We start from the raw sequence: 18,096 nt of genomic DNA on the forward strand, positions 1-18,096 counted from the left end.
ATCCATCTCTTATCATTGCCTGCTTGTTGCTATGTTTGAAGAATCTGCCATGAGTTGTTTTGAAGGTGTCCCAAAATGGTTCAAGGAGCACACCCCAAAAAATATATAACAGAAACACACACACACCCTTTTATCTCCCCTTTTGTTTCTACCCCATCCCTCTTTCTAATGAATCCCCAGGTGTACCAAGGGATTGGCTAGCCTGGCCCCCACCAAAGGTGCAGGCCTAGAGGGCAGCACAAAGGAAGGAAGATGGGGAGAGCTGGAGATTGTCAAAGGAGCAAGGGGTGGTGGAGGTGCCAATGCAGGTTGCCAAGGCAGCGCTGATACGACTGCTTGCCAAGAGGGCAAGGGAGCCACGGTGTGCCTCTGATCCCCAGTCTTCCACACCCTGGTGCCAGTTGAGTGGCATCATAGTCCCAAACATCTGGAGAGCCAGTGGTGTAGCGTGGGTTGTCAGCACCCGGGGCAAGGCAAGTAATTTGCGCCCCCTAACCCATGGATTTGCGCCCCCTAACCCGTGGATTTGCGCCCCCTAACCCTAACCCCCAGATGTTGCGCCCGGTGCGGCTGGCCCCCCCTGCACCCCCCACGCTACGCCACTGTGGAGAGCACCAGGTTGGCAAAGGCTGGACCACACTTAGGGCAAAATTCCTCTTCATTCCAATAGGAATTGTGCAAGAGAACTTCCCAGTGCAATGTTGGTGCACGAAGCATCACCCATTCCCACCCCACCCTCTCACTATATATAAAGCTCTGGTAGCTTCTCTTTCGGTGTATCCGAAGAAGTGTGCATGCACAGGAAAGCTCGTACCAATAACAAACTTAGTTAGTCTCTAAGGTGCTACTGGAAGGAATTTTTTAAAATTTTGTTTCGACTACGGCAGACCAACACGGCTAACTACCTGTAACTAAAGCACCCTTTGTTCTCACTCATTTAAACGGCTTCTAGACAATCAGCCTTGAGGCTGCTCTGTCAAATCCAGTGGACTGGGAAACAATAGAAGAGCTAGAGAAAAGGGAGAGGTAAGCTGCGGTCTTGGATGTGTCTCCTCAGAAGTAAACCCCATTTAGTTCAATGGAGCTTACCCCCAGAGGCTAGGACCAAAACAATGGCTTCGAGTTACAAGAAAGGAGATTCCGACTAAATATCAGGAAGAACTGTCTGACAGAAAGAGCTGTTCCTCCAGGGAACAGGCTCCCTCGAAAGGTGATGGACTCTCCTTCCTTGGAGGTTTTTAAGCAGAGGTTGGATGGTCATCTGTCATGTATGACCTAGTTGAGATTCCTGCATTGCAGGGGGTTGGACTAGATGACCTTGGGGTCCCTCCCAACTCTACAGTTCTATGATTCTATGATAGTTAAGTGCGCACAGGACTGCAGTCATAAGTGCTTTAGGCTGCCAATCAAACCCCAGTTACCAAGCCCTAAGCCCCACTGAATTTTACGGGACTTACTTCTGAGCAGAACTGTGCTGTTAAAAGTCCCATTGACTTCAGCAGGCGTGTGCCCGAAATCAAACTGATTCGAGTTCTTAATTCTGTCTGGATTGTGCCCACTATTTATTTCTCCTGGCAAAAATCACAAGAAATGCACACAGATTTTCTCCAGCAATAGAGGAAACCCCAATCAAATGTGCCCACGGTTCAAAGAAATCACTTGTAGCAAACAAGAGAACCGGAAAGGAACTTTTGTGGTATATAAAAAAATGCACATTCTTTAACAAAAAAAACCGAAATAATTTTATCTCCTTTCCTTTCGGCTGAAAGTTAGGAATGCATGGCAACAAGACTGATCTTAACGCGCTGGCAAGATTTTCTTTGCTGGCTCCTCCTGAGTTGAAACTGATGCGTGCTTCGAAGTAGAATGGATATAATAAACAGGCAGAGTTCAGAAATCCATTGCTAAGGAGTGGGGGTGAGTGGAGAATAGAGACTCATCTATATATATCATTTAATTGCTTCTACTTTTCGTAGTTGATGCTTTTCGCAGTGCAGTCTCACACGCAGAAGCAAGCCCCGCTGAGTTTCAGAGGGACTTACTCTCAACTAAGTGTGTGGGTGTGCTGAATCGGAGCCCTGCTGAACGCAAAGCAGGCAAACGCCGCCAGATTAAAGAGCGTTCTCTGTTTGCCAGTGGCGAAACTGAGGCTGAGGTGGTGGGTATGAAAGGAAATAAATCAATGGGTGGAGAAAGAAAGAAGGTTTTCGAGGAGGACAAAGGATTGCACAGCAGCCGGCTTGGAAAAGGAGGCGAATGACACACAGAGAGAGGGAAAAGTGAAGATGTTACCTGCGCAAAGAACTCCCAAAGTTCATGGAGACGCTTCTTCGGAGAGTTGGCCTCAGGTGGGTTCTCTGGGCAGGACGCGAAAGTTGCAGGTTCCTCTTGCAGGTGTGCGCGCAGCCTGCTTTGCGCTTTAGTTCATCCTTGGTGGCTGGGCGGATGGAGCGGCGGTGAAGGTGCTGCGACCCCTTCTTTGCTTCGCAGCTCGGGTTCTTTCTTCCCCCTTTTGCAACGGGTTCCTCCCCTTGCCCCTCTTTTTATTGACACGCCGCCGCCTCCTGCCACACAGCCCCAGCGCAGCTCAAGCTCTCCCGAGCCAATAGGGGAAGACGGAAGCTCTGAATAATGAGAAGCATCATCCGGCTCTTCGACACCTCCACGGGGGGAAAAGGAAGGCCACCAGCAGATCCTTGCTAGAGAGCCTTTCTGCAGGAGTCGGGGGGCAGCGGAAAAGAGCTGGCGAGGCGCAAACTTCATTCTCCAAAACAAAACCCCTAGATCTCAGAAGCAATTCCCTCTGGGTGCATAGGGTGTCCATCACAATAAGGGCCCCTTGACACGTTACATTTCTTAGGCGACTACTACGGAGTTTGAAATCGATACCCCCAAAATGGCAAAAAGGGGGACTGTGCAGCAGCAGGCAGAAATCCCTGCCAGGGTCGCAAGACAGGCTCCCCTCCCGGCTAAAAGGACACGATCCTGGCAAACCCAGGTCAGTGAGAAATGTCCCCGAATGTGAAGAAAAAGAAATGCATATCCACAGACATTTGGGAAGCCACAGCAAACTTGCTTTGGGGCAGTGGCGTAGCGTGGGTTGTCAGCACCCGGGGCAAGGCAAGTAATTTGCGCCCCCTAACCCGTGGATTTGCGCCCCCTAACCCTACCCCCCAGATGTTGAGTCCGGTGCGGCCGGCCCCCCCTGCACCCCCCACGCTACGCCACTGCTTTGGGGATTAAGGGAACACTCAGGAGTTTGGGAGATCCTTCTTGTTGCCCTCTGGTCCTGTTTGCAGGCATCCCATAGACATCCACTTGGCCTCAGTGAGATCAGGAATAATAATAATAATAATAATAATAATAATAATAATAATAATAATAATAATAATAATAATAATAAATTGTTTCTACTCCACCCATCTGGCTGGGTTTCCCCAGCCACTCTGGGTGGCTTCCAACAAAGTATTAAAATACAGTAGTCTGTTAAACATTAAAAGCTTCCCTAAAGAGGGCTGCCTTCAGATGTCTTCTAAAAGTCTTCCAAAAGGAAGCTAGACTAGATGGGCCTTGGGCTATTCTATAATTATTTGTTTTTTTAATTATTTAACAAATTGATATACCATTTGATTGTAAGTTTTAAAAAGCACACCCTCTAAGTGGTTTACAAGAATATAAAATAAAGCATTAAAATGATAAGTAAAAGCAGTTAAAAGCAGGCAGTATAAAAAAAATTAAAGTTGATTTAAAATCAACAGGAGCTTAAAAAAAAATACAGCACATATAACTTTTACAGGTCCCTGGCTAGGCTTTCATGAATAAAAAAAGTTTCACGTAGGCATCAAAAACAGTACAGCAAAGGCACCTGTATGATGTCAATAGGCAGGGAGTTTCAAAGATCGATTTCTTACAAAGGGGGAATGGGTTTTATTTGACACCTGTAGCAGCGACAGTACCGCAGATCAAAGGAGTCGAGCGGGCATATCTGGGATAAGGCAAACAATGGAGACTCAAGGAATTGGTGCATTGAACTCAGCCTTGTCTTCTCTAGCCAGAAGCATCTCCCAGGATCTAAAGCATAGGGTCCGTTCCACTCTCTTCCCTCCCACTGACCCTTTTAATGGGTGGTAGTATCAGGGAGCTTTTGCATGGAAGCCCTGTGTTCTGCTACTCAGCTGTGACTCGTCCCTCTTTGTTGCAGCAAATGCACAACAGGCACAAATGTTTCTGCCACGCTGCAGAGTGCGTGAGTGAGTTGGCTCTCAGACCAGCTTTGCACACTGCAAAATCCCTACGTGGAAAGTGCCTAAAACCTGCAGCCAGAACCCATCACGTCTAAAAATTGTCACATGCACTTTTTGAAGGAAGAGCTGAACAGAGGTTGAACTGTCTGGTAGATAAATGAACTGAAAGCAAACGGAACACTGCATTTATCCAAGCGGAGATGCCTGTCACGCTGCATGCAGTGAAAGTCTATAGACGAGATTGTCAGATCTGCACAAACTCAAACTCGAAAGTGGGCATTTAGTGGTCCTGGCCACCGAAGTTTCAAAATCAGGCTGGTTTAACACCGTCAAGCTGACCTAAGCCAGGCATGTCCAAAGTCCATTTCAGGGGCCTAATCCGGCCCGCTGGTAGATTTAATCTGGTCCCCTTGGCAGTATATGTCCTGGGATAAAATCCTTTAAAAAAGCTCAGCAGCATTGGTCGGCCCTCATGCATGTTCACTTCATCAAATCTGGCCCTCTATGGAAAAGTTTGGGCACCCCTGGCCTAAGCAAACCAGCTTAGAATCTGCATTACATGAGAGATTCCCTCCTTTTGGCAATCTCTTAAAATGCTTTACACATAAGGTATTCAAATGTTCTTTTGCATTTCCGTCATTCATCCAAATAGAGGGAGTGGGCGGGCCACAGTTCTGAATCCGCACTGTATATTTAAAAGCACATTCAATGCATACGGCTCGAAGAATCCTGGGAACTATAGTTCACCCCTTCACAAAGCTACAGTTCCCAGCACCCTTAGCAAGCTTCACTTCCCAGGGAGAGTCTGCCATGTAGCTCACTGGGCCAGTCACCGCCTCTCAGCCAAACCAACTTCACAAGGGTGTTGTGTTGATGCAATAAGAAGGGGGAGAACAGTTTATGCCACCTCAAGCTGCGAGGAGAAAAAGATGGGACACACACACACACACACACACACACACACACACACAATAAAAGATAATAATAATTTTAAGGGAGGGCATTCCATTGCATAAGCAGAAATCCTTGTGTTGAATTCTACCCTAGAATATATTTCACTGTATATTTCACAGGATGGGACGCGGGTGGCGCTGTGGGTTAAACCACAGAGCCTAGGACTTGCCGATCAGAAGGTCAGTGGTTCGAATCCCCACGACGGTGAGCTCCCGTTGCTCAGTCCCTGCTCCTGCCAACCTAGCAGCTCGAAAGCATGTCAAAGTGCAAGTAGATAAATAGGTAGGAAGGTAAACGGCGTTTCCGTGCACTGCTCTGGTTCGCCAGAAGCGGCTTAGTCATGCTGGCCACATGACCCGGAAGCTGTAAGCCGGCTCCCTCGGCCAGTAAAGCGAGATGAGCGCCACAACCCCAGAGTCGGCCACAACTGAACCTAATGGTCAGGGGTCCCTTTACCTTTATGATCACAGGGTGCTATATGGCGTATCATATAATCACAGAATTGTACAGTTCGAAGGGAGCCCAGAGGTCATCTAGTCCAACCCCCTGCAATGCAGGAACCAAACTATAAAGAATCCCTGGCAGAAAGCCATCAAACCTCTGCTTAAATGCCTCCAACGAAGAAGAATCCACCACCATCTGCTCTGCTCTTGCCATCAGAAAGTCCTTCCAAACACCAGAGCGCACTCTTTTCCCTGTTTGTTTGTTTCGGTTTTGATCTGCCTTTTGTTGCTGTTGTCCTCTGCTCCGGGTTCAAGAGAGACCATTACGCAGATGGAAGTAATGGTCAGTTGGTGAAGGGCCCTGTGTGAGAGGCAGGGAAGGGGAGATGCTCCCAGGGTGAGAGGCTTGGGGAAGAAAGGGATGCTCCCAGGTGAGAGCTGGGAGAGCCAGTGTGGTGTAGTGGTTAAGAGCAGTAGACTCGTAATCTGGGGAACTGGGTTTGCGTCCCCGCTCCTCCACATGCAGCTGCTGGGTGACCTTGGGCCAGTCACACTTCTCTGAAGTCTCTCAGCCCCACTCACCTCACAGAGTGTTTGTTGTAGGGGAGGAAGGGAAAGGAGATTGTTAGCCGCTTTGAGACTCCTTAGGGTAGTGATAAAGCGGGATATCAAATCCAAACTCTTCTTCTTCTTCTTCTACTTGGAGCAAAAGTTGAGATATACCTGTGAAAGAAGACTTTTCTTTCTTTCTTTCTTTCTTTCTTTCTTTCTTTCTTTCTTTCTTTCTTTCTTTCTTTCTTTCAATGGCTTTGTGCTTAGCTCAATTTGTTACACACACACACACACACATATATATGAAATATTAGAGCACATTGATGCCCCGTTCCTAAAGCTGCCAAAAGATCAATACCAAACGCAGTTCAGCATTAATGGAAATAACAGGGTTACCGAAGGGATTAACAATGTGCTGGCTTCCTTTCTCCCTTCTCCTTCGCTTTGTTCTCTCACTCTGCATGTGCTTGTGGGTGGGTGTCTATGTATGAGACAGAGGAGGGGAATCCATTTACCTCCCCCTTGCCTTGACCTTCCATAATGATGCGTGGGAGGTTCTCTCAACCGCGCCACCCACTCCTTTTGAAAAGCGTGGGCCGTCCATTATCCGCCATCCCATAAAACCTTGCATGCTGCCAGTGCTGGCCCTTCCCTGTCCACCCACATGCGTATCCACCCTGCTGTACCTGCCCCCTCCCCCGCTTCAATTCAGTCACTTCCTCTCCTTTCTATATGCACATCATCATCCTATTGATAATTCACCTTGAGAGAGACACAATAACAATGAGAGGAAAATTTATCTTCTGCAGAGAAGGCATCTGTATGGCGGAGAAAGAAAGAGAGGAGAGGGAAAATGATAGAATCGTAGAGTTCGAAGGGGCTGTGAGGGTCATCTAGGGCAACCTCTGCAATGCAGGAGTCTTTCTCCCAGTGTTGGACTCGAACTCAGGACAGTCTCAGGGCTGTACTCACTGAGCTCCACCTCTCCTTTAAATCAGAACCATTGAAGGCGGTGAAGGTCCTGTGTGAGTGTCTGGAGGCAGTTGGAGGATGGATGGCGGCAAACAGATTGAGGTTGAATCCTGACAAGACAGAAGTACTGTTTCTAGGGGACAGGAGGCGGGCAGGTGTGGGGGATTCCCTGGTCCTGAATGGGGCAACCGTGCCCCTGAAGGACCAGATGCGCAGCCTGGGAGTCATTCTGGACTCACAGCTGTCCATGGAGGCACAGGTTAAATCCGTGTCCAGGGCAGCTGTGTACCAGCTCCATCTGGTACATAGGTTGAGACCCTATCTGCCCACGGACTGCCTCGCCAGAGTGGTGCATGCTCTGGTTATCTCCCACTTGGACTACTGCAATGCGCTCTACGTGGGGCTACCTTTGAAGGTGACCCGGAAACTACAACTAATCCAGAATGCAGCAGCCAGACTGGTGACTGGGAACGGCCGCCGAGACCACATAACACCGGTCTTGAAAGACCTACATTGGCTCCCAGTACGTTTCCGAGCACAATTCAAAGTGTTGGTGCTGACCTTTAAAGCCCTAAACGGCCTCGGTCCAGTATACCTGAAGGAGCGTCTCCACCTCCATCGTTCTACCCGGACACTGAGGTCCAGCACCGAGGGCCTTCTGGCGGTTCCCTCACTGCGAGAAGCCAAGTTACAGGGAACCAGGCAGAGGGCCTTTTCGGTAGTGGCGCCCTCCCTGTGGAACGCCCTCCCACCAGATGTCAAAGAGAACAACAACTACCAGACTTTTAGAAGACATCTGAAGGCAGCCCTGTTTAGGGAAGCTTTTAATGTTTGATGTATCATAGTATTTTAATATTCTTTTGGAAGCCGCCCAGAGTGGCTGGGGAAACCCAGCCAGATGGGCGGGGTATAAATAATAAATTATTATTATTATTATTATTATTATTATTATTATTGAGCTATCCAAGGTCTGCTTCCGACACCTTGGAACTCCAAAATGCTGTCAAGTGCCCAGTTTACATGTACAGTGGTTGTTGTTGTTTAATCGTTTAGTCGTGTCCAACTCTTTGTGACCCCCTGGACCAGAGCACGCCAGGCCCTCCTGTCTTCCACTGCCTCCTGCAGTTTGGTCAGACTCATGTTTGTAGCTTCGAGAACACTGTCCCACCATCTCATCCTCTGTCGTCCCCTTCTCCTTGTGCCCTCCATCTTTCCCAACATCAGGGTCTTTTCCAAGGAGTCTTCTCTTCTCATGAGGTGGCCAAAGTCTTGGAGCCTCAGCTTCAGGATCTGTCCTTCCAGTGAGCACTCAAGGCTGATTTCCCTCAGAATGGATACGTTTGATCTTCTTGCAGCCCATGGGACTCTCACGAGTCTCCTCCAGCACCATAATTCAAAAGCATCAATTCTTCGGCGATCAGCCTTCATTATGGTCCAGTGGTACCTCGGGTTAAGAACTTAACCTGAAACTGTTCTTTTTTAAAAAATATATTTTTTATTAAGAATTTAAACAAAACATATTGTCTTAAAACATATCATCTTTGATTCCCCCCCATTTCCCCCCTCCCCATAAAATAACCCCCCTCTCCCCCCCACTTCCCTCAGTTCCATTCTCTGGTTTCTCTACAAATGCTATTCTCTGCATGGTACAAAACTATATAGATCCTTAATTTATCTGACTGATTATTGTCAATAAAATGTTTGTGAGTGTTTATTCAAAACCTGCCAAGGAGTCCAGTTCACTTTGTTGTTTCTTTAAGTACTTTGTAAAAGGTTCCCATTCAACTTTGAAATCACAGTTATCCTTGTTTCGTAGTTTGTATGTCAATTTTGCCAATTCTGCACAGTCCATCAATTTCTCTTGCCATAGTTCCTTAGTCTGGATTTCCTCGATCTTCCATCCTTGTGCTATTAAGAATCTTGCCGCCGTTGTCGCATACATGAAGATAGTTTTCAACTTCCTTGGCAGGTCTTTTCCTACAATCCATAACAGAAATGCTTCAGGTTTCTTAACAAATGTTAGATGGAACATTTTCTTCAATTCATTATATATCATTTCCCAAAACTTTTTAATTTCATTACATTCCCACCACATATGGTAAAATGTCCCCTCCTTTTCCTTACATTTCCAACACATATTTGAACTGGTTTTATACATTTTTCCTAACTGCACTGGTGTCATATACCACCTATACATCATCTTCATATAATTTTCTTTCAACAAAGAGCAATGTGTGAATTCTAAGTCAATTTTCCATAGCTTTTCCCAGTCTTCCAACATAATATTATGACCTATATCTTGTGCCCATCTAATCATAACTGATTTTACCTCTTCAACTTTCGTCTCCCATTCTAGCATTCTGCTAGAACCTGAAACTGTTCTTAACCTGAGGTACCACTTTAGCTAATGGGGCCTCCTGCTGCCGCCTCCACGCGATTTCTGTTCTCATCCTGAAGCAAAGTTCTTGATCCGAGGTACTATTTCTGGGTTAGCAGAGTCTGTAACCAGAAGCGTATGTAACCTGAAGCGTCTGTAACTCGAGGTACCACTGTAAAGGGCCAGACTCCTCTGGCTACAAAATCCTCCTCCTGATGCCAGATGTGTAGATGCAACGGATGAGAAATGCACTCTGCGTATGCTCAGAGATGCCTCCTGGTTGTTGTTTTTAAAAGAAACTTTAGTAATTTTGAAAATGAAGATGAAATACGAGCTACACAGAACATACTAATTCAAAACTGGAGGGAAGGAAAACTAGAATGGATAAGAGGTAGGGGAAGAAAAGGGGAAAGAACACTCTACATCAGGCATAGGCAAACTCGGCCCACCAGATGTTTTGGGACTACAACTCCCATTATCCCTGACAACTGGTCCTGTTAGCTAGGGATGATGTGAGTTGTAGTCCCAAAACATCTGGAGGGCCGAGTTTACCTGTGCCTGCTCTACATTAATTCATGTGATGCAATTTTCATAATCACAGTCCAAGGCATTGAGAAAGCAATTTATCTTAATTGTCTGAAATACATCTTTTCCACAAACTTCATTGGACCATTGGGCGTCTATGTTTGGTCTCTGTTGTATTGATGCATATCAAAAAATTAGACCAAGTAGCATGAAAATAATCTGATTTAGATTCTCCCCTAGTTACTTTTCTTTGATATGTGAGATGCTCAGAAATAGCTGTATCCCAGACTCTACCAAGCCAATAATCAATCAAGGAAGGTGAGCAAGATTTCCATTGACAAGCTATTGACATTCTTGCTGCCATTAGAAATGGAAAGATCAGCATCTTATGAGATACTCTGGGATTAGAATTGCTTTCTATTGAAATCAAGGCAAAGGCTGGATCTGGTGTTAGTGATTGATCTGTGATTTGAGAGGTACTGATAAAAAACCTTTATCCAAAAACTCTATAAAACTTCACATTCCCACCACATATGCATATATGTTCCAATAGCAAATTGCCAGTATAGTGGAGAGATATTTGATTTAGGAAAGGTGTACCAAGTTGGACCATAAAGAAGGCTGATCACCGAAGAATGGATGCTTTTGAATTATGGTGCTGGAGGAGACTCTTGAGAGTCCCATGGACTGCAAGAAGATCAAACCTCTCCATTCTGAAGGAAATCAGCCCTGAGTGCTCACTGGAAGGACAGATCCTGAAGCTGAGGCTCCGAGACTTTGGCCACCGCATGAGAAGAGAAGACTCCCTGGAAAAGACCCTGATGTTGGGAAAGATGGAGGGCACAAGGAGAAGGGGACGACAGAGGACGAGATGGTTGGACAGTGTTCTCGAAACTACCAGCATGAGTTTGACCAAACTGCGGGAGGCAGTGGAAGACAGGAGTGCCTGGCGTGCTCTGGTCCATGGGGTCATGAAGAGTCGGACATGACTAAACGACTAAACAACAACAACAAAACACTGGCCTCCGATACAGCCTAAGTATCATTTTTAGAGTGGATTCTTGAATCCTAGGAGATATGGTTTTTAATGGAACATTTCCCCAAATGGATTGATTCCATTTATGTTCATCAATCTGTCATTTAGGTTCACCCTCCCAGGATAGCTTGAGACCCTGCAAGGAGCCCATTGCCTGGCTTCTTAGCTATTTGTAAATACTGGACACCAAGCCTTTAGCATTCAGAGATATTTGAGCAATTAAGGATTCAAAAGTAGTTAGAGAACATAAACAACCCCCTTTATGAGCTAGCGATTTAGCAAATGTAGTCATTTGAATTAACTGAATCTATATTCATGTTTCCTTTTTTTTCATTTAGGGCCGTCATGGAAATAGGATGAGTATTAGGAGGAATATCCTTAATTCTATAAAAGTATTAAGTCTCTGAACCGTTACAGAGGAGAGTAATTTAGCATCTATAGGGTGGTATGACACCCCCCCCCCGGAGAATCAGTATTTGGTTTGGGCAGTAACACAATTCTTGAAGATTTCCATGAGGGAGGGATGACAACCCCAGCCAGAATACTGTTAAATGGTAAAGTCAAATAGGACAATAAATCATCACAAAAGGCCTTATAAAAATCCCCAGAGAATCCATCTGGCCCCAGAGATTTGCCCTTTTTAGAATCCCCTCATAGAATCATAGAGCTGTAGAGTTGGAAGGGACCAGCAGGGGTCATCTAGTCCAACCCCCCTCAATGCCAAAATCTCAGCTAAAGTATCACAGATTTCCTCCTCAGAGATAGCCCTGTTCAAAAAGTTCCTGTGACCTTCTGTTAAGATTGGAAGAGCAGTCTGAGCAATATATGAGTTGATAGCCTCTGGAGATGGCGAATAATTGGAATATAGGTTGTGCTTTTTTGAAAAAGCATATAAATTCTTTGCTAATTGAAGGAGCGTCATATATTAAATCACCTTAAGATGATCGGATACAATGAATTAAATTCCTGGATCTCTGTTTCTTCAAGGCATGAATTAGCAACCTATGTGCCTTATTGCCAAACCCATTGTAGGCACTTCTTGTGTACACCAGGGTCCCAAGAATGTCGTTGGCAATTCTGCTCTTTTAGCTTGCAGGCATCTAAAGACGGAGCACTGGCACATTTTCTTTCCAGGTTTTGTGATGAACCTTAATGCATGCAGAAGGTCCCAGGTTCCATCCCTGGCAGAGGAGACAGATCTCTGCTTAAAACCCAGCACAGCCACCGCCAGTCACCCAGGGTGGGTAATCCTGAGCTAGATGGGCCAATGGCCTGATTCAGTATAGGGCAGCTTCCTGTGTTCAGGGATGCTGCATTTGCAAGTTTCTGCATTGTAGAACCCGCACTGAGCAAGGAAGCTGGACTTAGATGCCCTCCATGGCTCCTTTCAGCTTGCCAATCCGTTGAGTTCAACTCAGTGGGCAGAGATCATACTCCCTCCATGCTCATGGACACAATGCAACATGATACAGTGCCTCCAAATCTCCCTCTTGTTATCCCCCCCCCCTGCAAACTTCTAGCGTCCCTGATTTCCAAACCTGTTTTCCATTTTGAGTGCCTCCTGTTGAAAAGGCACAAAAGGGGCCACTTTTTTTGTCGTTAGCCTGCCTGATAAGGCCCTTTCTGCCTTCAAATGAGGGCATTCAGCTGAAATGAAATCCTCGCTCTCCAAGGCTGCCATCTCAGGCTAGATCATGAATAGGTCCTGAGTTTGGGCCTTTGATTCCCTTTGTGCGCGCCTGCAATTACAGGAAGGCAGAAGTGCCGGTGTTGAGCTACAGAGAGCTGATTGCGCTCACGTCAGGCAATCAGGTAACAAAACATGAGATCTGATCAGCTGCGCCCACCAACCTTTGGAGCAGCCTGCCGGGAAGAGTTTTGAGAGCCCCTGGAGCTCCGAGTTTGGTTATGAAAACCAGAGGTACTCCATTTTGTACTCCTAACCTAGAAACCCTCCATCTTCTCTGATCAGAAAGGAGCTGGGTCAGCGCGACTGAAGCCAGCATTCAGTGCACAACAACAACCAGCCAGGGGCATTTGGAAAACTCATAAGCAGGAAATGAAGATGGGAGACACCTCCTGTTGTGGGCACTCAGAATGATCTGGCATTACGGCTAGAAGAATGAAAATTAGCTGGCATTTTCCCAGGCTAATATCTCAGTCTGCCTGGTTTCTTAGACAGCCACATTTTTAATGGGCTCTGCTCCTGTGCCTTTGGTGATAACCTGAAGCACGAAAGGCTTATCAGGTTGTACTTTGCTCCATGCCAGGAGAAGGGTCACTCATTGAATTTATGGTGCTTCTCAACCTGCTGTTAAGGATACAGAAGCATGGAGCGGATTTAAAATAAAAAATGGCAACCCTGTTTAATTCTAGAGAGCCAGCGTGGTGTAGTGGCTAAGAGCAGTGGACTCGTAATCTGGTGAACTGGGTTCGCTTCCCCGCTCCTCCACATGCAGCTGCTGGGTGGCCTTGGGCTAGTCACACTTCTCTGACATCTCTCAGCCCCACTCACCTCACAGTGTTTGTTGTGGGGGAGGAAGGGAAAGGAGATTGTTAGCCGCTTTGAGACTCCTTCGGGTAGTGATAAAGCGGGGTATCAAATCCAAACTCTTCTTCTTCTAAATGATCTCTGAGGAGCTTTTGCCTCGGGGAGGATTCCTGCAGTAGCCCTTTGGGGACAGAAGGGAGAGTGGGAATCACTGCTTTCATTTAAAGTCTGTTCAAAGTCTCATGGGTCAGTCTTAAGAACTAATAAAGATCTGTAGGATCTGAGCCTGTGGGACATTTAGTCTACCATTTAGTCTACATTTAGTGGTCTCACAGTGGCCACCTGAGCACGTCTCGGAAGATGAAGTAGACCATGTACAGGAACAGGCTTTCAATTGATTTTTTAAAATAAAAAAACCCTGAAAAATCACCACTGAACTCAGCCACTTTCAAGAATGGTGCGGGGAGGGGTCTGCTTAACCCTCCCCTCTCCCACCATGTATTTATTAAAATCTCTATCTATCTATCTCTGGGTTGCTTTTCTCCAACGGGTGGGAAATTAATCTGGAAAGGAGGGATTGTTTTGTGCAGCCCTCGGGCTGTTGTTAAGGGATACTGAAGCCAGCCATGGGAAAAGTTCACAGCACAGAAAGGGCGGCGGCGGCAGAATCGCACACATACACTCCATGGTTTGTTTAATTAATATTCATACTAACGGAATAGTGTCTGTGATTCACTCTGACATTTTGCTGGGACAATGGCAATTAAGCACCAAGGCTGAAGATGAAGAATAAGCAGTAATGGCAAAGTTAAGTTCTCAACTTGATCACAGTTAAAAGCTTGGGGGGGGGGGTTGAGAATTAGCATAGACTCTGGGCTGGTGAGAAAGGAAGTGGGCGTTAATTTAACATCATGTCACATAGTAACTCTTGTCATCTTTTTTTATATATATAAAAACCCATCTCCATTTTGCCAGTGCCAAATGGCAAGCCCCACAACTGTTGAGGCAGTTTTCAGAGCACTCCCAAGAAGTTTCTGTACCCATGAAGTATGCCTCTGATAACCGTTGTTGCAGCTCATGCATGGGAGAGGGCAATTCTACCTATGTCCTGCTAGTGGACTTCCAGGAAGCAATGGCTAGGCACTGCAGGAGACCAGAAGCTTGACTAGACAGGCCTTTTGCCTAATCTATCAGGGCTCTTACGCTATGTCCTTACATCATTGATTTCTTTGCGGCTTTAAAAAAATTGTCTCGTTTATTTATTTACCTACCTGACTTATGGGGACGTGGGTGGCACTGTGGGTTAAACCACAGAGCCTAGGGCTTGCCGATCAGAAGGTTGATGGTTCAAATCCCCGTGACAGGGTGAGCTCCCGTTGCTCGGTCCCTGCTCCTGCCCACCTAGCAGTTTGAAAGCACGTCAAAGTGCGAGTAGATAAATAGGTTCTGCTCCGGCGGGAAGGTAAACGGCATTTCCATGCGCTGCTCTGGTTCGCCAGAAGCGGCTTAGTCCTGCTGGCCACATGACCCGGAAGCTGTACGCCAGCTCCCTCAGCCAATAAAGTGAGATGAGCGCCACAACCCCAGAGTCATCTGCGACTGGACCTAATGGTCAGGGGTCCCTTTACCTTTACCTGACTTATACACCACTTTTCTGGATGTGATTGCCACTTCAAAGCAGCGTACGGAATCTCACAAGATACAATATTATCTGGTTGCCCACTACAGAAACAGGACGGTGGACTTGCTAGACATACCTCTGGACTCAGTTCACAAGGTTCAGGTACTTTGGGAGGGCGAACGTTTCCTACCAGTTTCCCAGTTTCTACTTGATGTAAAGTATTGCACTTGGGCAAAAAAAATGAGAGGCACAAATACAAGATGGGTGACACCTGGCTTGAGAGCAGTACATGTGAAAAGGATCTAGGAGTCTTGGTTGACCACAAACTTGACATGAGCCAACAGTGTGACGCGGCAGCTAAAAAAGCCAATGCAATTCTGGGCTGCATCAATAGGAGTATAGCATCTAGATCAAGGGAAGTAATAGTGCCACTGTATTCTGCTCTGGTCAGACCTCACCTGGAGTACTGTGTCCAGTTCTGGGCACCACAGTTCAAGAAGGACACTGACAAACTGGAACGTGTCCAGAGGAGGGCAACCAAAATGGTCAAAGGCCTGGAAACGATGCCTTATGAGGAACGGCTAAGGGAGCTGGGCATGTTTAGCCTGGAGAAGAGGAGGTTAAGGGGTGATATGATAGCCATGTTCAAATATATAAAAGGATGTCACATAGAGGAGGGAGAAAGGTTGTTTTCTGCTGCTCCAGAGAAGCGGACACGGAGCAATGGATCCAAACTACAAGAAAGAAGATTCCACCTAAACATTAGGAAGAACTTCCTGACAGTAAGAGCTGTTTGACAGTGGAATTTGCTGCCAAGGAGTGTGGTGGAGTCTCCTCCTTTGGAGGTCTTTAAGCAAAGGCTTGACAACGTTATGTCAGGAGTGCTCTGATGGTGTTTCCTGCTTGGCAGGGGGTTGGACTCGATGGCCCTTGTGGTCTCTTCCAACTCTATGATTCTATGATTCTATGACTCTTGGATGCTGTTTCAGGACCATGGAGAGCAGCCCAGTCCTGATAAGGAGAAAGAGCAAAGAGCCTGTTTCACTTCCACGATCGCTCTTGGAGGGAGGCCTTGTCAGGCAATCAGGACACACAGGAACATGGGGACAAAGGAATCTCTCCAGGGCTTCAGCCCGACCTGGGAATGCTGGAGACTGAACCCAGAACAATTGAATGCAAAGCAGATGTTCCACTGCCCTTCCCATGGTTACACAACATCGTCTTTTAAAAGAATTGCAAAGGCTTTCATTGAATCCCTCTCATCCGAACAATGGGGAAAGCAGTTGCCAGAGTGATGTTTTGAAGTCTCCAAGAACTTGAGATCTAGAGAGGGACATATCCAGAGGCAGAGGGCGGATTTGGAGCAGGAAGAGCAAAAGTGTGCATGGTATCACATTGCGATCTACTAAAGAATTGCAAAAACAGTTCTGTGCACTTATATAGCACAATGTGAGAATCAAAAGCACATTGCAAGAAGAGAGAAGCCTAGTGGTCCATCTAATCAAGCATCCTGTTTTTACAGTGGCCAACCAGATGTCCCTGTGGGATGCCCCTGCCCAAGCAGGACTCAGACTGAGTTCAAACCACTTGTGTTTCCCAGCAGAATCACAATATTCAGAGGAATATTCCTATCCAACAGTGGAGAGGAATCATAGCCACATTGGGATCAGCTCAACCATCCTTGCAGCAGCCTTGAAAGAAAGGCAGGGGCTAAAAGAACAGCTGGTTACTATCCACCATTATTAGCCTTTCATATTTGTCTCACTTTTGTGGTTTTATTAGGTTTTCTGTGGTTGGCACCCATCTGTCTCGGGAGAGACAATGGAAAAGTGTGCCTTCGAGGGTGAAGTCAAACCATTGGAGAGTTTCAGTGCCTGCTGTGGCTGTAGAGACCGATATAGGAGAGACATGTTTAGTTGCAGCTGGGGCAGATGATGGCGTCCAGTTGTGCTGCTGCAGATGCACCATGGCGTTTCTTCTCTCTGCGCTCCTCCCAGCAGTTATTTGTCCTTTGGTTACTGCTATGGACACACAATCTGTCTGTCTGTCTGTCTGTCTGTCTGTCTGTCTCCAGGCACTGTGGTCGTGATCCCCACTTGGCAGGGTTGATGTCGCCAGCCTTCATGTCCCATGTGCAGACATCTTTGTAATATAGAGTTGGTCTGCCAATGGGCCTGGTGCCTGAAGCCAGCTCTCCATAGAGCCCATCCTTGGGGATTCTGCCATCTTCCATTCTGTAGGTCTGATCAAGCCAGCATAGGTTAAAAAAAGGTTGAAGGACCCCTGGACAGTTAAGTCCAGTCAAAGGTGACTATGGGGTTACGGCACACATCTCGCTTTCAGGCCGAGGGAGCCTGCATTTGTCCACAGAAAACTTTCTGGGTCATGTGGCCAGCAGGACTAAAACTGCTTCTAGTGCAACAGGCCACCGTGACAGAAGCCAGAGCGCACGGAAACGCCATTTTACCTTCCCACCACAGTGGTACCTATTTATCTACTTGCACTGGCATGCTTTCGAACTGCTAGGTTGGCAGGAAATGGGACAGAACAATGGGAGCTCACCCCGCCACGGGGATTCAAACCGTGACCTTCTGATTGACAAGCCCAAGAGGCTCTGTGGTTTAGACCACAGCACCACCCAAGCCGGCATAGACCTCTCTGAGACAGGAGTGTGCTGGGAATGTGGACTTGGGAGCGCACATCTCTGACGTAGTCCTGCCATGTGATGGCCAAAATCTTCCTGATGCAGTGCATGTGAAAGGCATTGAAGCATTGCTTCTGGTGGGTGTAAGTTGCCCTCATCAGACTACCATAATGTAGCATGCTCAACACGCAAGCCTGGTAGACCTTCATCTTGGTATTGATGGTTAGCATGAATGCC

The 18,096-nt window shown here is 46.8% G+C and overlaps 1 protein-coding gene and 1 long non-coding RNA gene across 2 annotated transcripts in view; both read right to left on the reverse strand.

Annotated features, from left to right (window-relative positions):
- The window catches only part of PDYN (prodynorphin), a 30,506-nt gene extending 27,956 nt beyond the window's left edge, over nt 1-2,550 (reverse strand). The window contains exon 1 of the mRNA XM_083507716.1: nt 2,293-2,550. Coding sequence (XP_083363842.1) covers nt 2,293-2,318 — 26 coding nt within the window. The 5' untranslated portion in view covers nt 2,319-2,550. The remainder of the gene's footprint in view (nt 1-2,292) is intronic.
- LOC310708966 overlaps nt 1-18,096 on the reverse strand; it is a 190,386-nt gene that overhangs the window by 37,098 nt on the left and 135,192 nt on the right. The gene's annotated exons all lie outside the window — the stretch shown is intronic.

This window comes from Podarcis liolepis (genome assembly GCF_965112155.1).
Source record: "Podarcis liolepis genome assembly, chromosome: 6".
Classification (NCBI taxonomy): domain Eukaryota; kingdom Metazoa; phylum Chordata; class Lepidosauria; order Squamata; family Lacertidae; genus Podarcis; species Podarcis liolepis.